We start from the raw sequence: 17,836 nt of genomic DNA, 5'->3' as shown, positions 1-17,836 counted from the left end.
CTCGTTTTATCATTTACATGAATAAAATATTTCATCTAAATTTCTCCGACATTATGTTTTTTAACTTTGAGTCTACAAGGATTGGCTATTTCGAAGAAGTTTCTCAAAAGAACAATAACAATGGTTTCTGAAAACATATTTTTTACAAAAATAATTAATTGGTTCATTAAAGGTCCAAAACAGCTAGGTTTTTACGAACTCTGTGCTTGCACTCACGCCAAATCAGCTCACGATAATGGCCATTGTGGTGGGTTTCATTCCTACGCTGCTACCGATGTAAGAAACTCCTCGACCATTAATCAGTGCGTCGAGTAGCTGCTTCTGCGGGGCCGAAAAGTAGGAGGGAGGGGCACGGCTAACTGGTTTGCCATTTAATACACGGCAATCATATCCTTCTGTCATTTTCCCGCACCAATCAACCACTATTTCTAGCATTAATCGCTCAATCATGACCCCAAGGTTCGGGAAGGGCGTGGGACTATTTATCCGGCACCTTGGTAGAAAGAAACACGACAAAACCCACGAGGGAGGGGGAAAAAAAAAAAAAGAAAAAGCCATTGCACGGTGCTCACGCTATTAATCCTTAGTTCTTGTGACGGTCCGTCTCCCCAATAGCAATATGTATGTGCTCTTGAATTTACAAAGGAAAAGAAAAGAAAGAAGGCCTGCAAAACAATCTATATCATACATTTCTATGTTCTTTTGCTATATATTTTTTCTCTAAAAAACAAAAAGGAAGGCTAAAATGGTTAAAAGAAGATTCATCTCTGTCATTAATCTTCTGTTTCCTTTAATTCTTTCTTTCTTCAACCTTTGACTCCACCCTAACAGCCACTGGAGTCCCTGACCGAGAAGCGGGCGCCCTTCTCTGCGGCATTCCCTCCGGCATGCCGTAGCCCCAGAGTGAGCGACACATCGCCAGCAGTCCCAAACCTCATCTGTGCGGCAGGCCCCAAGGTGGCGGCGGAGGTGGCCCCGTAGCGGTAAGTGTCGTCGGTGGGCCCCATGTGCACGTCGGACCTGCAGAGCTCCGGTGCGCCGATGCCGACGAGGGGGGCATTGTCGCCTCCTCCTCCTCCTCCTGCACCACCACTGGATGGATGACCCACCGCCGCTGGTGGCGGGTTGTCCGCGGAGGAGGAGGAGGTGGCCAGCAGGTGGTGGTGGTGCCGGCTGGTGGGAGGTGGGGCCAGAGATGGGTCAATTTCGGATGGCGCATCGGTGTCCGGTCTCTGGCCTTGTGGCTGCTGCTGCTGTGCCGGTGAATGTGCTCCTTGATCTCTCTCCTCTGGGCCCTCCGTGGCTTCTTGTTGGTACATCTCCTCCACCATGGGCTTCCATAGCCTGACTCTAGCATTAATGAACCAATTGGAGACCTGGAATGGGTGTAGAATTATTAATCTGTGATGTCTGATACCTGTGAAGGATGTGGATGTAGATGTGTGCGCGTGTCTGTGTTTCTGCGTCAAACGGTAAAAAGTGACATGCATGCAGTGTAGAAACTTTGGTCTGGAGGGATGGAATTGAATGCTGCTGCTATTGTGTGGGAGTGAGAGTGCAAGGAAGTGTACGTTGTTCTCTTCTTGGGTCTGACCTGTTGTGGGGAGAAGGAAGGGGAGAAAGAGCATGTGAAAAGAAATCTTGAAAGAGACCGGACCTCAAAATCCTGTGATGCCGAAAAAACATATTTTATATATCCATATATATATAGGCTACTGTTTTGTTCTGTTCCTTTTTTTTCTCTATGCTATCATGCATTGGCTCTGCAATGATTATAGCGGAAAAGGGCTCGAAATATTATTGGTCTTACAAATTTGAGCTTTGTCTGAACTATGAATTGGTATGGTCATGAAATAACGAAATCCGAGAAGAACGCGAGGGGGAAAAGAAAAGAAAGGAAATATATCTATTTTTGGTGCAGAAAAAAAAATAATAATAATTCAAGTTCGATTCCCGGAAGTGATGCAGCAGTGCGAGCAGTCCAAACAATTCACAAACGCCTACTGCTCGACTGAGTTGCTTTGACTGTGCATTCAAGCGTTAGCCAGAGAGTGGAACCCAGAAGAAAATTAGAGAGAGAAAAAAATATAACAAGAAGCAATTGAAGCCCTCAACGAGAATTGCTACTTTCTGGGCAGAAATTATTCATGGGTTCTGAAAAAGCTGCCGTCTCTTATATTATTGAGGGAGAAGAGGACAGACCTGATTTCTGGATAAACCTGTCTGCCTTGCCAACAGATGCTTATCTGCATCACTTGGGTACCTGAGAACAAAAGCAAAAGAGAGGAAAATGACATCAGCCCTGCCCAAAAATCCAGAGTGTCCATCTCTATTCACCAATCATGTGCAACCATAGATCTATGCCTGCTTTTGTGAATTAAATGGCGAGCAAGATGAGTTAGTAAATGCTGTTTCAATAGCTCTTCTTGTTATGGCATCCATGTATATATTAAAAGGAAAAGGAAGCTTTTGCCCGGCTTTCTTGGTGTAAAGACAATGCCTAAGGACAATGCATTGCTGAATCTTTCGATAAAAGTAAACCCAGACTACAGAAAGTGTAAATCATTTACTGCTTGCAGTAATTCTTTTTAAATCACTGCCAAGAAAGTAGACGGACAGAACCTAATGCTTCGCACTGTTCGCTTCCTGGAGAGCTGTGCGCACGAGAGTAAAAGTTAGCGAGTGAATGAGAGAGGGAGAACAGTGTCAACTGCATTGCTGCCGTTGCGCTTTAAATGAAACTAAGCGCAGTATGCTAAACGGCAGAAGAGAGGACAAAAGGCCCCCAAACTTTTGACAGATCTCAACAGTAGTGCGTTGTAAAAGAAGTTGAAATGCAGAAATAAGAGGGAAGCGTATCCATTACCGACCATCAGTAGCAACTCACGAATCAAGAGGAGGACGACAGGAAACGAGATGCTGTTAGCTACTGTAATACATACGAAACGAGAATTATGATGTGGATAGAAGGGAGAGAGCACATACGGATGAAGAAAATGCTCAAAAAGCCATGCTCTCAGAATATTCACTGAGCGTTCTGGAAGGCCACGCTGAGGCCTCCAAGCCTCCTGTTCCATCATCCCCATCTGGTGGAAGGCCCTTTGCTGCCGCAGGCTTTGGTCTATCAACCGAAGCCTTGGGGTCTCCCCCTTGGTCAGGCCTGAGCTGCTCCCGGCTTCCTTCTCGCCAAGGAGCTCGCATGTCTGCTTCAGTTGTTCAGCAATTGCATCCTTGAGACACCGGAAGTGCCGCGACATGGCCTTCTGGGCAAGCGCAGTGTATGGTGTCGCAGCCCCAAAGCCCATCACGGAGTCAAAGGAATTCACCACCATCTGCATCTGGTCACAGTAATGGTTGTATCTTCTGTCCACCTGTAGAGAATTATAGAAGAAACTTTGCCATCAAAACTGCTTTGGAAATTAGGGAAACTATCACAAGTTGATCCGTATCAGAAAAAATAAAATAAAATAATGACAATTCAAAAATGAGATGTAGCCAAATCCAGTACAATAATTATCCTTTTGTTTTATGCGGTTGCTACAATAACGAAATTGAAGAGAGAGAGAGAGAGAGAGAGAGAGCAAAATGAGGTCCACCCTGAAGTCTTGAGCTCTTTTAATTTGGAAGCTCAATTAAGGGCAGAAGGTTGATGAAAACCACATAACTGGAAGTTCGGCTTGCCTCTTCTGCATGCGGTGCTGTCTCACTACGGAAACGGAACAGCATCGCAGCTAAGTTTCCTCGAAGAAAGGAAAATGATACATATGAGGAGATGGCCGAGAATTAGATGACCTCAACTCTGTGAAACCTGTTAGCTCTTAGGAGGTTGTTACATGGAAAGGTAGCAGGAGGGCAGCGCCAAATCGGAACCAACGAATGCCGGAAGCGAAGGGTTTTCATAGTAGTAGAATGGTTGTGGAAGAGCTAGCCTCACAGCGCCAATACAAATATATAGGTGTATCTCTTTCCCTGGTGGGTGTGCCAATAAAAAAATATAGGCGCCCCGCTAGGTCAACTCAAGTAGAAATGAATTGGCATGATGATCGAGCAGTGTTACTACGAAGGGTAATAAGATACTTCCGGAGTTAGGAGCTTACCATATCGTGTCGGGCATGGAAGAAGAAGACTAGAGTGGGCCTTTGGGTGGCGATCTCTGCCCAGATCAAAGGCCAACATTTCTTATTGGAACTACCCCTAATAGTATTCTACCCCACCTATTGGTATGCATATATATCATTACTTATAGATAAATCCAAAGTACAACAAACACTATCGAAGAAATCTCATTAAAAAAGACGTAAGATCAACTCAACCACCTCGGTTGCCCCGGCAGACTCCAACCCCATTTGCCCGCCGGCCTTCTCTTTCCATTCAGAAAGAAGAATCCGGCCAACTTGCCGGAATTCTTGAGGCTCTCCCGGTTGCACTTATAAAACGAAACAATAGGAAGTGAGGCTCCAGATGTGTGTGTCTGTGTGTGTGAGAGATAGAGATAGAGATAGAGAGAGAGCAGTGGTAAAGTAGAAAAAAGCTGTGTCACAAGAGATAAAAGTAGGGGCGAGAGAGAGAGAGAGAGTTTAATACATGCCTCGTCAAGCATGGAGATGAGCTTGGCCTTCTTCCTCTGGTGTTCAAACCTATCAGCAGGAGACAAAGGAGGGAGGTCCTTAGAAGACGAAGAGGACCCGGCAGCGGCGGCAGAGCTAGAAGCGCCGCCGCCGCCGCCATGGATAGGCTTAAGGTTAGGGTTCGAAGAGCTGCCGGCGTGCCGCCCTATTCTACTCCCCTTCAATTGGCTCCTCCCAACACTGCAGAACTCTTCCAAGAGCTCCTGTGCCGCCCTCGCGTACTTGGCGTTCCTGAGCACATTCACCACTCCCATCGGCCCGCACTCAATGTGCACTGCCTGGCCGTGACCGTGACCTTGTAAGTGTAGCGAAGAAAGGTGCTGCTGCTGCTGCTGCTGCTGCGCTTGGTTGTTGAAGTAGAGCACCCCATCTCGAACCCTCAGCTCCTCGGCTTTCGGCATCTCGAATTGCTGCAGCGACGACGACAGCGATAGCGATAGGCCCTGGCTCTCCCCGACTCCCCCGCCGAAGGATGCATCGCTGAAGGACTGGAAGGCTTGTTGCTGGTGGTGATGGAGGTGGTGGAGAGTGGGAGGAGGAGCTGGTGGAGGTGGGGATGGAGACCTATGGTGCTGCTGCTGGGGTGGCGGTGGCTGCAGCGTCGGGTTCATGAGAAACAGCTGCATGGCGGCTGCGGAGTCAGCGTTCAGCCCCGAGATGGGATGCTGCTGATGGCTGCGATCATGGTGGTGCTTCGCTGTGGAGTCACCAAGGGAGCCCAAATTGTCAGTACCACCCAGCACCACCCCTTGTCGGTTGGCACCGTACCAGTCCCCCGAGAATCCGGCCATCGGCCCTGGCCGCGGTGTCTGGCGGTAGATCTGGCCGGCGAGCAAGTCGGAAGTGGGAAAATTGAACATCTCAGACAGCATGTTACTGGCCCCGGCGGCAGCGGCGGTGGAGTCGTAGATGCTGGACTCCTCGCCTTGCTCCTCTATGGGGACAAGAGGATGGCCGCCGGGCTCGAAGCCCGGCACTCTTAGCTTGTCCCGCCGGCTTTGCTGGGCGATGTGCTGCTGCTGCTGCTGCTGCTCTTGGCTGGTGGACCTGTCAAAGCCATCGGAGAAGCCGAAGATGCCGTGGTGGAAGCCTTGGGACATAGAAGTCGGGGAATTAGGCCTGCCGGGGGTTCTCGAGACGGTCTTCGGTGGGCTGAGGTAGGGGCAGGCGGGCTGAGAAGGCGGCGTCGCTATTCCCATGCCGGTGTTCCAACAATCATCATCGTGGTGGCCGGCAGCCCAAATTTCAGGTTAATTTAGCTGCACATGGTAATTATTTCAGGGGACTCCATGTTCACAGAGAATTTAATGAAATCAAGATATGGATATCTATATCTATATATATATACATATATATATATATATATGTGCATGTGTGTATGGATGTATATGTAGAAGAGCAAAGAAGAAAGGGATGAAAGCATGGGAGAACTGAAGTAATTGGCTTTATTTCTTTTTCCCTTCTCACTCTCTCTCTCTTTCTTTCTATTTGTAATCTCTCTTTCTGTTTATTTATTTATTTTTCATCTTTCCCTCCCTCATGGTGGTGATGCCTACCTCGTTGTGTTGTTGGGTGGGGAGGACTCTAGACTTTGAAGCCATCGTTGTCTTTCTGTGGGATTGAAAGCCTCTTCCCGACCTCCATCGATCTTTGTCTCCCGCTCTCTCTCTCTCAGCTCTTTTCTTCTCCACTCTCCTTCCTCTACAATCGCCTTCGGAAAGGGAAGAGCAAGATGGGAAAAAAAGGAAATAGAACGGAGGCCGATATCAGACAGACCCCGAAAGAAAAAGGTCGCTGTTCCTCTCCTCCTCCCCCCTAAGACAGTAGCTAGCCCTTATATTTCTATTATTCCCCACCTCACATAAAAAATGGCGACAATAGAAATGCCTGCAAGGAGAGCGAGAAGAAAAAGGGCAAAAACAAAGGGAGACCCACCCTTTTCTTTTCCCCCAAAATTGACTCCCACTCCAGATGGTAAAATGACCTCCAGATCCCCCACAATTCATACCCCTCGAAAGGATAAGGGCCAGCCCTCCACTCCTTTATTAAAACTACGGTGGGTGGCTCCTCTTTTCTCTGGTGAAACACACGCTTGTTTTAAATAAAACTACCAAAACATGAAGGCCTACTTCTCTCATACCAAGGGCAGAAACCCCTCTTTTCCTCATTTTTTATTGGCATGCATGTTGACTTAGGCAGGTCGCTAATTAATGCCTAAGCCTCTCATTGGCTGGGGGGAGGGTGTTCTTGTCATTCCCCCTACCTATCTTTGAGGCCCAGCTTAAAAGAGGAGATGGCCATAAAAGGGCCTCCGCGTTTGGGCTCACGATTATCATGATCTCCACCACCACTACAGGGGTCCGATCACTACCACATGGTTCAGTTAGATAGCCCTGATGACCGTTTGATCCTATCGGCTCTTCATAGCAAGCATCTTGTTCAATTATTGGCCCATTTGTAATACTGGATGCCACACCGACCCAATCCTAGTCCCATATTTCAATTATTTTATCCTCGCGGTTTCTAAAAAACCTAATCGTCATGATCATGTATGTGCGAGCATGATGTTGTTGATCCGATTAATGGTTTAGATATGCGAAATTTGTTAGAGGAGATATCTGATTATTTCTTAGTTTAGATCAAATTAACTCTTGTACAATTGCTATGGCATTGAAGGATTGGGCGTTATTTTAACTTAACATCAAATAAAGAGTTGATAGCAACAATTATGGAGCAGATTGCATGCTACCCTCGATTGCAACCTGCTTTCCATAATTTAGGACAATAGTGAGATTAACACGGTTAGACAACCAAAAATTCAAGAGACACATGTCGATGGCTTGAGCCAACTAGGTCAAATTCACAAAAAGATAGCGATACAATAAGCATTGCTATGTTAAATGACACATACAAATCTAATACTAAATGAGAAGAGCCGAGAATCACCGAAACAGTTGTTCAAAAAGCATGCAACCGTCAACGTATAGGACCTCATCAACAAAGACTAGTTGAAAGATATTATTTGAATTATTTGACCATGTATAAGTACTCAAGATCGACCCATGCTTAGCCGATGTAAGACTAAATACATGCCCACATGGATCCTCACAATAAAAGAAGTGGCAAGTCGTAACATTTTTAGAATGGTGGAGGGGTGGGCCATGACACATGAGAAACGAGATAGGTTGGGCATGTGGGAGGGAGAGATGGTTACATGTAACTGCTTAGATGTGGGAGATGGCTTCGTTGCTACGAGGAATGGCCACAAACACACAGGAGAGGAGAGAGGGATGGAGGGAGAGAGAGAGAGAGAGAGAGAGAGCAAAGGAAGCCCGGGCAGTGTGTGCAGGAGATTGGCGCCATAAGTTTTTCGCCAATCTTATCAATAATATCGATGGGTTTGTTTTATAGGCTATGATCCTTTTGGTACTTCACGAGCTTGGGTGGGGTTTAGTTCTTGCTTATTAACTGCGCTTAAAAAGAGGTGGGAGTGATTACTGCGCGTATGAAAGATCTCAACTGCAAAACGGATTGATGGGTGACCGGCCAACCTCTCTCTCGCGCGCGCGTCACCTTTTGGGCTGATGTCACGTGAACCTCACACTCCCTCTCGTAGGGCTCCTACTGCTCTTCCTCCCTTGATCTCAACCCCACCATCAACGAGGACCACCGCAGCACCACCCAACCTCCCACCACCATCACCATCATTATCCCCATCGCATTAAATTGCTGCAAGACCAAGGGTGGATACCCACCGTCATCCCTCTTTGGGATCGTACCAATCACCACAACCATGGCTCACCCATCACGTTGCTTTGGCTTCTTACATATAGGCTTTACAACTCTTAAAAAAGAGTACTGTTTATTGCTCATACAACAAACCCCATCAACTTAATTAAGCGCAGAAAGGAGGAGTCGCCTATCAAAATCTCACGATTAAGCCGAGGGGAAAGAAACAGGAATGAAACACCTGAAAGAATTAAAAACAAAGTTTACCTAATCTTATTTGCATGCCATGGACAGGTTCAAATGCTACATAGCATCTGTCGAGATACACCAATAAGATGCCTTCTTTCTTATCGATCGCTAATACTAAGCTGAATGGTGCCGCGCATGGCTTTGATAAGTTGAAAGTATATTTATTTGTTTGTTTGTTTATTTGGCTTGCGTGTTGCGAAGCATCGTCATCAGATTGCAAAGATATTCATTAATGAATGTATGATGCGGCAAAAGGATAATTTTATGTTGCAGCATAAACAATCCCCTTGACAGGACCTTAAATCCCCCATCAGTGATGAATTTCTTGATTGCTTGCAAGATCAAGGTAGTCTTTCTTAATCAACTTTGATTAGGATTCATATATATTATATGATCAATACGCGTTATTGCATATATAGATTATTTTATATATGGAAATAAAAATACAAGTGATTATTACATAAATTTTGTTCTAATATAAGTCCAACTTGTGCCTAGTTTATACTTCTATAACTTGTACGGTGAATTTCTATACTTTCCTATGGACACCATCCATTCTTCAATATGAGTTTTTTTTTTTCTCTCGAGAGTTTAGTTAATGCCCAATCTAATTTTCAAAAGCTAATGGGCCATGCATGATTCGCTATTGATTAGTTTGGGACCGGGGCAAAATATTTGAATCAATATGACTTTGCCAAAGAGGCCCCATAAGAAGAGCATAAATCATCCTGAGATCGATGCAATTCCATCGCCCACCATTATTCATGCATGAGACAACCTGAATCGATGATCGAACACTCACAACTCAAATCTTGTTGCGTGTCTCGCCGTGTTATATCATCCGCCACTTATTAGTGCATCGATCCAAACTCTAATAAGATTTTTTTTTTTTTTTTTTTTTTTTATGAGGGGTTGCGGCAGGTGGGACACGTGATAGTTGGCTGCCGTTGGCCTCCATGGGCTGTTCTCCCGTGACCGTGAACGACGACGACGACTTTTCAAAGGAGAAAGCTCGAGGCAGCTGCCCCGGCTCTCAAGTGTTTTCCTTCCACTTAACATTTAATAGTTGCTGTTGAATTTTAAAAGAAGGAAATACTGGAAGCGAAATTAGGTGGTAACGGGGGGCGAGGGGCAGATGCCGTCGGAGTCCGGCCCGGAAAAGCGACCGAGAGGAAAGGGACAAGCGGGGGCAGCGGGGCCCGCCGCGATGCCATTTGCCGCCTCGTTACGGAAACCGCGGGCCCCGCCTATTCCAACCCATTTGTCACCAACCGGGACCATCTATCTTCATCTTCTTTTTCGTTTGTTTTTACCTTTCTTTCTTTTCTTCAAAAAAAAAAAAAAAAATCCCTCCTGAAGAATATAGATATAAATTTTGGTACTAGGATTTGGGTTATCCTCTGGCCATATCCGGATTAGGGTGGAAAAAAATGGTGGGGACAATCAGGGAACATACCTAAGATGAAGCCAGCTGCTCGTCACCATCTACCTATAATATAAATATTTCAGAGATAAAAATCGTGCAAGCATAGCAACAACAACGATGCATTATTGTGCTAGTCTTTTAGTATTGGTAGGTCCATCCCGCGAAAAAAAGAGTTGGGACTAAGCTCGCATCCAGACATCAATATGGGCCATATCGGAAAAATGACAGGCTGCATGCTCTGACCTACACAACTAATTCAAACTCATTCTTGCTTCCTTTGAATCGAATGGATCCGTAGCAGTACAAGTCGCTGGCTAGGGTTAAAAAGCAGCGGCATGCTCGGTTGTAGCTAGCCACAAATCTATAGTCCTTGCTAGGGCTACCCACGTCACAATACTAAAATATCTAGCACTAGTTTTTTTTTTTTAAATGGTAAAAGAAAATTAGGTGACTGGTTGCTTGGCAATTGGAGAAGAAAGGGACACTTCAGGATTCGAGACAAGGACATCTCATCCTTCCGGTTAATTACAAACTTTTTTTTTTGCTCTATATATATTCAAACATACAGACATATATGTAAATGATGAAGTTTATAGGGGAGAATCGTTGCTGCTGTTTGTTGGAGTTTATAATGAGATGGATGTGGAGTGCGAGTTTGACACTTCGAAGAGCCATAATGGCTAAAAAGAGTGTGGAGACAAAGCTTTTGGGCGCACCTTTCGTCGGTTGAAGCGTCAAAATCGCACCCCATCTCACCCTCTCGCATGCCACCACGACCACGCTTTCTAGCAGTAACGCTACAACCACACCCTGATCCTAAATAAATACATATATATATGAAGCTGAGAGTCCGTTCAAAAAGAAGAAAAAAAACATATAGAATGGAACTTGTTACCAGAAAAGAATATAGAACGAAAAAATATACAGAAAGGAGAAAGGGGGAGAGGTATAGGGGCTATCTGAATTAGACGGGAATGGTAATAAATATGAGAAATAAGTTCGTACAAGGAAGGTTCAACTCGGCCCATCACTTTCTCGTCGGCAGTCTAGACCAGACCGTATGGCAGGGAATAATGGAAAACTAGGACTCGAGCCCAAAAGAATAATAATATTATATGAAGCTTGAAAACCAATAAAGGGAACGAAATCTAATGGTTAGCCGTACACAAAGGAGGGACCCTAATGATAGGAGGGGAGGCCCCCAAAGCTATGCGTCCGTCTTAATGATAGGAGGCCAGGAGCTTGACTCACTGATGCCGGTACTACTCGTGGTATTACTCAACCAGTGGCACCACTTTTATCTCTCTATTATTTTTTTTTCAGCTCTTGGCTTTGACAGAGTGCATGTGACTTTGCGAGAGACCGATGCTCTGAAAGCTTGTCTGTTTGAGAGCACTATCGACCCTGTCTTGGCATCTTCAGCCCTTGTCATCATGTTGCATGGGTTGCAGACCTTCAATGGCTTTGCTCAGGTACGTAACCTTTTTTTTTTTCTTCTTTTCCTTTTAAGGAGCAAATATGTGTACGTTGGTCTTTATGAGAGAAGAATCACGTCAAATTGTTCATGCTTCTACAAGGACAAGACCATGCAGCTGCTGAGACCAATTGTAAAATTAGCATCAACGGGTCTGACTTGGCCTGCGAGAGGCATCGTTATTAATTGACTGCATGTTACTTTTCTTTTTTTTGTTTTCTTTTCTTTGGTACAATAGAGGAGGCACAGAGCCTAAACTAATTAAGATCTAGTGTAACAAACACCACGAGCGCTGGCAGCCAATATGCAACCCATGGCCGGTGGAACAGCAGCCTGGTTTTTTATGACTCGTATAACTTCCAATTGAAGTGGTCTAGTTATTTGACCCGGTAAGCTTGCCTCCGTTTCGGATTTTCAATGATCATTCCATTCTTAGAAACTATCATCAAGTGTTATTCACTAGAGATAGTATGGGTGTCCCACATCTGCCCAGCTAGGGTTGCATAACGAATCCATGCAAGATATCATTGTCCCATAGAATGATCAAGGCCCAGGATAAAATTTTCACCAAAAGAGAAAGTAGCAATTCCTTGGTCCTACTACAACATAATTAGCGGCACTGCCCCGTCCAAATAAAACCCTGGCACATAAGCCATTTGTGATTAATCATTAGATGTAAGGTTTTAAGCACAACTCTCGCCATAGCATGGATTGTGCTCCAAAGAACTGCCGCAGGCATCGGAGAAACCATCTATGGAGGTTGGAAAACTTAAGGAACCTTTTCCATCGAGTTTGTATACATTATGGAATCAATTCTAGTCCATATTCTATTCAACTTGCGCAAATTCATCATCCTTTCGAAGGTAACTCAAAGTTGGCCGAGAACTTCAGTCTAGTCCGCGGCAGGAAAAGCTTACATAAAGAGCCCACAAAAGCGCATACACCCAGAGAGAATGCAAAGATTTGCAGAAAGGAAGAATCTTTGACTAGTGTGAGATTGTAGGTGGGATTTATTTTGTTAGGGCGCGCTGCGAAGTAGGGCCAAATACCTGAGCTGCTTACATATCAGCAAGGGCGGTGGGGGACGAGAGAGAGAGAGAGAGAGAGAGAGAGAGAGATGGGAATGAGAAGGTAAAGATACGTGGTGAGGCGAAAGCTGTGTTCCCGGATCCTCGTACGGTATGGCAATTGGGATAACTGTTGTACGTTGGAAAATGGCATAGGTCACATCGTAATCACGCTACAAGCAAATCACTGCCTACGCCGGCCGTACCCATTCGATTTGGCCATTATATATCCGCTGCGATCCCCCAGGCTTTAGCAGGCGCCCTCCTGCGCCTCTACACCGATCTACGTACGGTAGGCTATCTAGCTACAGCCATGGAACCCCGCCTTGGCCCGTTTGAGCTCCACCAAATATTTTAAAACACACATGCTCCCACCCAAAATAGCCAGTTGGTAGTTATTTTTTGAATTTTTTACTTTTGTATAAGTATTCAAAATCTTCTCTTTTAATAATCGATATAGGACTGAACACATACCCACACAAGTCTTTACATACTCCTCTCGTTCAAGCTCTAATGTTCTCGTCAGACTTAGTATTTAAATTTATTTAAATCTAATTAAAAGTATCATGATAGGCCTGTGGTCAGCTCCTATGAACTTGTATTGTAGTGTCTCCTACTCTACATAAGCTATGGGATTAAATACACGCTCTCACGGGTCCTCACACATTCACTGGACTTCATTATAACAATTAGGTTCCAATAAACGAACCACATACCCTACATAGTTTAGAATCCGCATGTTCATGAGCAGCAACCACTTATATGTTATTAGAATTGTGTGTTGCATTAATTAATTGCATTAGCTATGGCTATCTACGACTATTGGATTGCATAGTAATTTGTCCGTGTCACTCAATTTCCAACTCCAAGTGGATATACTCCACTTAAAAAATGCTTCCACGATGTAACCCATGGGTCATTGCTACAATCCTCGTTCCTACAATATTTGCCTGGAAAAGACAGAAAAAAAGTTGGAAGGCAGCCATGTATACCTTTCTAACAATGTAAAATCGCATACTATTGTTGATCACGTACAATAACTATGGAAAAAGAGGGAGTTATGCCCAACTTTGTTGCAAGTGAATCTCAACATCATTGGTGCCGACTACCAATGGTTTCACCAATAATTTTGATTCAAAAGGTGGTATTTCAAGTGCAACGGGCAATATATGCTCAAAATTATTTCTACAAACAAAATATATCTCGTTAAAGGAATTAATCAATTTTAAAACTAAAATTAAATCTTGGATCTCTTTTTACAACTCATAATTAGATGCATGATATGTAATTAAAAGAAAAAAGCCAAATAGGACCAGCTCAATTAATTTATGATCCTCCATTCTAATCAAAAGTGGGAAATCTGATTTACATTGAAAACATCGGGATATAATTGCTTAATAAAGATAAAGAAAGAGAGGAAATGATGCTCAATTATCGAGCAAAATTGGTAAATTATCATAAATTTTACACCAAGCATGCACCAAGCAATCGATAGGCTATCGTCTTCGTGTGGAAGATGCCCAAGGCTTGACCCTACGGGTAGTGTTGCCACCACATTTCTCAAAGATATATGGGACATAATAGTTTTTTACCTATCACACTTGCATAGGTTCATAATTATGCTGTAATAGTACTATATCTACTCAAATAAAAAAATAGACATGCAATACAAGGCATGACGTGGCTATTGTTTGATGGCAGCAGCTCTATCTTCGATCACATACATGATATTTTAGCTACTTTACCTAGTATACTACAACTGCAGATTCACAATTTTCAATCCAAAAAAAAAAAAACTGTAGATTCACACTTGCATCCAAATCGATTCACACTTGCATCCAAATCAATGCCAACATATATTAAAGAGAGAGAGAGAGTTGAAAATTTGGTGGATTTGTTAATCCACAACTTTTAGTTGCATAAGCAACACCTCTAATTTTCTACTAGAGGAAGATTGCCACAAATTTTTGGCTGGGGGCAAGCAGAATTCATGGGCTGAATCTATGTGTTAGATGCCATGCAACCGTTGCCACTCCATCTATTTAAGTGAAAAGCATCAAATTGAGATCCTCTCTAATTCATACTTGAACTAGAAAGGGTCGGTTCTTTAATCATGACTACCCATGATCGGTTCTTTAAACGTCGCTCCATGTATGGCATGGAGCCCATCCAATCACGACCATCAGGCGAATTATAGTGTCATGAATGGAGAACCAACCCTCTCTAATTTACTTGCGAGTCCAAACTGAAAGGCACCGACAACTCATATGCCCATGGTTAATTAATTCTTTGATCAGAAGCATGGTAATTTAGCCAATACATCATATATGCGATACATCTAAATCATAATTACGCTACAAAACAAATAGTCTTTTTCGACGCTTTTTAGAGTCTATACCGATGCTTATAAGCGTCGGTAATTTTGGCACTGATACTTTGAAAAGCATCGCAAAAGCATCGAATAGATGGAGGTGGAAAGTTTTTTTGCCGACGCTTTCGAAAAGCGTCCGCAAAAACTTAAGTTATGCCAACACTTATAAGCGTGAGCCTAGTTTGGAGTCCACCAACGCTAAAATAACGTCGGGGAAAATCAAAGATAGACCGACGCTTATAAGCATCGGCATAATTATTTTTAAAAAAAATATTTAAAAACTCTAACCCTAGAGGTCTTGAGGACAGCTTCTTCGGGCGATCCCTGATCGTTTGGAGGCGAGGAAGAAGAAGATGAAGAGGCGGAGAAGGAGGCCTCTATTTCGAATCACTGTCTATGCTCTCCATTCCCTTCAACCTATTGGAGAAATAATAAGAAGAAACTTCAGGTTAATCACAAGACAAAAAGATACTACACACCTGAACATATGGTGGGAGAGTCCTAGGTTTTGGGCCTTTTCAGTGGAAATCGATGAACTTTCGGTGGGATACTCATTAAAGAAGGGGATCCCACTCTTGTGCACATGTTCCACACTTAGCAACCTAGAAACCAAAACGTAAAATCCAAATTTGAATTAACAAAAAAAAAAGCGAAAAGGAGAAGAGAAAGATCTTGAATCGAAATGAGGTAAAGAAAGAGCGTTCGAACCAGGGAACATCAACTGCTATCCTGACCACCCTTTCGTTGTCTTCGTCCACCGCCAAGTCTCTATTGCCACTTTGATACCACCCTTTGAAACATCAACCGCCTATTCTAGACCCTCACTTTGCTTATCTTCGCAATGGGCCCCCTCTTTGTCGTCGTCCTAAGGCCTCTTGCCTTTCACAATGTAAAGGACGGAGGCACCGAGAAGGCGGTGGAGCTAGTGGCAATGCTGGAGGGGCAAGGGCGGCCATCCCTCTAGGTGGCGTCAGTAGCAAACTTGGCACCGGAGTAGGTCATGGAAAAAGGAGTCGGACTAGTGGTCAAGGGTCAAGTTCTCCAAATCAAGATCCTAAGGCATGTGACGATGGAGGCATTCAAGAGGAAGGTTGACGGATAGGAAGATACAATAGAGGCCAAGGTAGGTCGCGATTGTGTTTGAGTCCGGTGGGACTGTGAAGAAGCTTGTCGATTGCTGCCATGGTGTCCACCTTCTCCAGCTTCTCTCTTCGCTCTAGAAATCGGGAGAGGTTAGGGATCAGAGGATTTATGTGGGTGGGTGTGGGGAAAAATGGGCCTTCGACGATGCTTTAGAGAAAGCGTTGTGAGGATGGGGGTGGGTGGTTCCCTTTGACAACGCTCTAAAGAAAGCGTCGAGAGGGGGAGTTCATTTGGACTCCGACGACGCTTTAGAGAAAGCGTCGTGGGGGTGGGGGCGGCGGTTCATTTGGACTCCGACAATGCTCTAAAAAAAAGCGTCAGAAAGGGGGGGGGGGGGTTCATTTGGACTCGGACGACGCCTTAGAGAAAGCGTCGTAGGGGTGGAGGTGGGGTTCATTTGGACTCCGACGACGCTTTAAAGAAAGCGTCGGGAGGGAGAGTTCATTTGGACTCCGACGCCGCTTTTAAGCGTTGTCTAATCAACTCTCTTTCATTTGGCCTCCGACGATGCTATCTAGCGTCGTAATAATATCATGGCCGCCGACGCTATTTAAAAGAGTCGGCATATTTTGCCGCGGCAGCCAAAATTACCGACGCTTCTACCTAGCGTCGGAAGGTAAATGTCGGGATAGCCTATTTTTCCTATAGTTATCTTTTCAAGTAATGTCTATCGCAAGCTGCATCTTTTCTTTTTTTTTTTCCCTTTAAAAAAATTTGAGCCAGCTGACCTATGACATGTTAGTGTCAAATGGCCTTCCCTTTTGGTCACGCGATTGCAATCCTTCCTTGCATTTCAAATAAAAATAGTCCCGGCTGGTTATTTGCGTTATGGAGCACTTCGGTCCATAATTGGTCGATCCCACCAAAGGTCTCCTGTTTGATATTCTAAACGTTATCAGGTTGGAATCCAACACGACCTAGATGTGATCAAATTTTGAATCTCAGAGATGGCATCCTTGGATCCATTCTAAGAACTCTGAACCGTGTCCTGTAACTTTCAAGCACCATTCCCCATGTTTAAAGCTCAGTTAGGTGTGGGGTATACATCTACGGAATAGCCAAATCCATGTATAGTCCATACCAACATGACATGTGGTAAGTTCGGAATGGGGCCATCCTACCTCTTTCATGATAACTTAGAATCACAACGGGCTATATCCTATCCGAATTTTTTGTTTGCGTGTGAATAAAATAATCTCCTCGCAACCTAATATCTTTTGTCCTCACCAAGCTAGTGGTATCCCGTATCTGATACCACGCATCGACATTAATGCATGCCAACGTACCCCATATTTTACTTTGGTTCCTAGGGCTCGTGACCTGGCCTCCTCACAAAGGCCCTTTGCCTCCCCTGCAATTGATGGAGAAAGTTGAAGCAAACCCTCGTGCCATTTATTTAATGCCCCATCCCTGGAATAATTTACATCAGGGGCTTCTTTTTTCTCCCTAATTTTAATGGTGCCAATCATGTCGCACGAATGCCTTGGGATTCTAGAGAACGGCCCCGTTCACCATACTACGGAGAATTATTCTAGGGATCCACCCATATATAGCAATATACGAGATCCACCTGGGTCAAGAAAGGGAAGTAGCCTCCTCTGTGACCTAAAACGCTGTTTAGGAGATTTTATATATATTACGATGGCATTGGGGAGCCAAGTCGGCTAATAGACCAATGATATCAAACTGAGCTACGAGACCCCAATAAAATTCTATTAAATATGTCAGATGTTTGTCCATAACTTTTGT

At 44.3% G+C, this 17,836-nt stretch overlaps 1 protein-coding gene across 1 annotated transcript; it reads right to left on the bottom strand.

Moving 5' to 3' along the window:
• Positions 1-565: 565 nt before the first annotated feature.
• Positions 566-6,510, bottom strand: LOC103723946 (BEL1-like homeodomain protein 4). The gene is made up of 5 exons (XM_008815042.4): positions 6,185-6,510; positions 4,589-5,887; positions 2,986-3,371; positions 2,203-2,263; positions 566-1,376 (listed from the first exon to the last, which is right to left on the bottom strand). Exons 2-5 carry the CDS (start codon positions 5,825-5,827, stop codon positions 825-827), a joined length of 2,238 nt encoding a protein of 745 aa, XP_008813264.2. The 5' UTR covers positions 5,828-5,887; positions 6,185-6,510; the 3' UTR covers positions 566-824.
• Positions 6,511-17,836: the final 11,326 nt, after the last annotated feature.

This window comes from Phoenix dactylifera, chromosome 6 (assembly GCF_009389715.1).
Source record: "Phoenix dactylifera cultivar Barhee BC4 chromosome 6, palm_55x_up_171113_PBpolish2nd_filt_p, whole genome shotgun sequence".
Lineage (NCBI taxonomy): Eukaryota > Viridiplantae > Streptophyta > Magnoliopsida > Arecales > Arecaceae > Phoenix > Phoenix dactylifera.
Note: the sequence above shows the minus strand (reverse complement) of the source record. Positions and strands in the feature narration are given on the sequence as shown.

What these genes read in the sequence shown, in the direction of transcription:
- LOC103723946 (XM_008815042.4), bottom strand. Translation starts at nt 5,827, where the DNA reads ATGGGAATAGCGACGCCGCCTTCTCAGCCCGCCTGCCCCTACCTCAGC. An exon ending in TTTGAGCATTTTCTTCATCC is followed by an intron (nt 2,264 to 2,985) that starts GTATGTGCTCTC and finishes TTTTGTTCTCAG; the next exon opens with GTACCCAAGTGATGCAGATA. An exon ending in CAGGTTTATCCAGAAATCAG is followed by an intron (nt 1,377 to 2,202) that starts GTCTGTCCTCTT and finishes CACCCATTCCAG; the next exon opens with GTCTCCAATTGGTTCATTAA.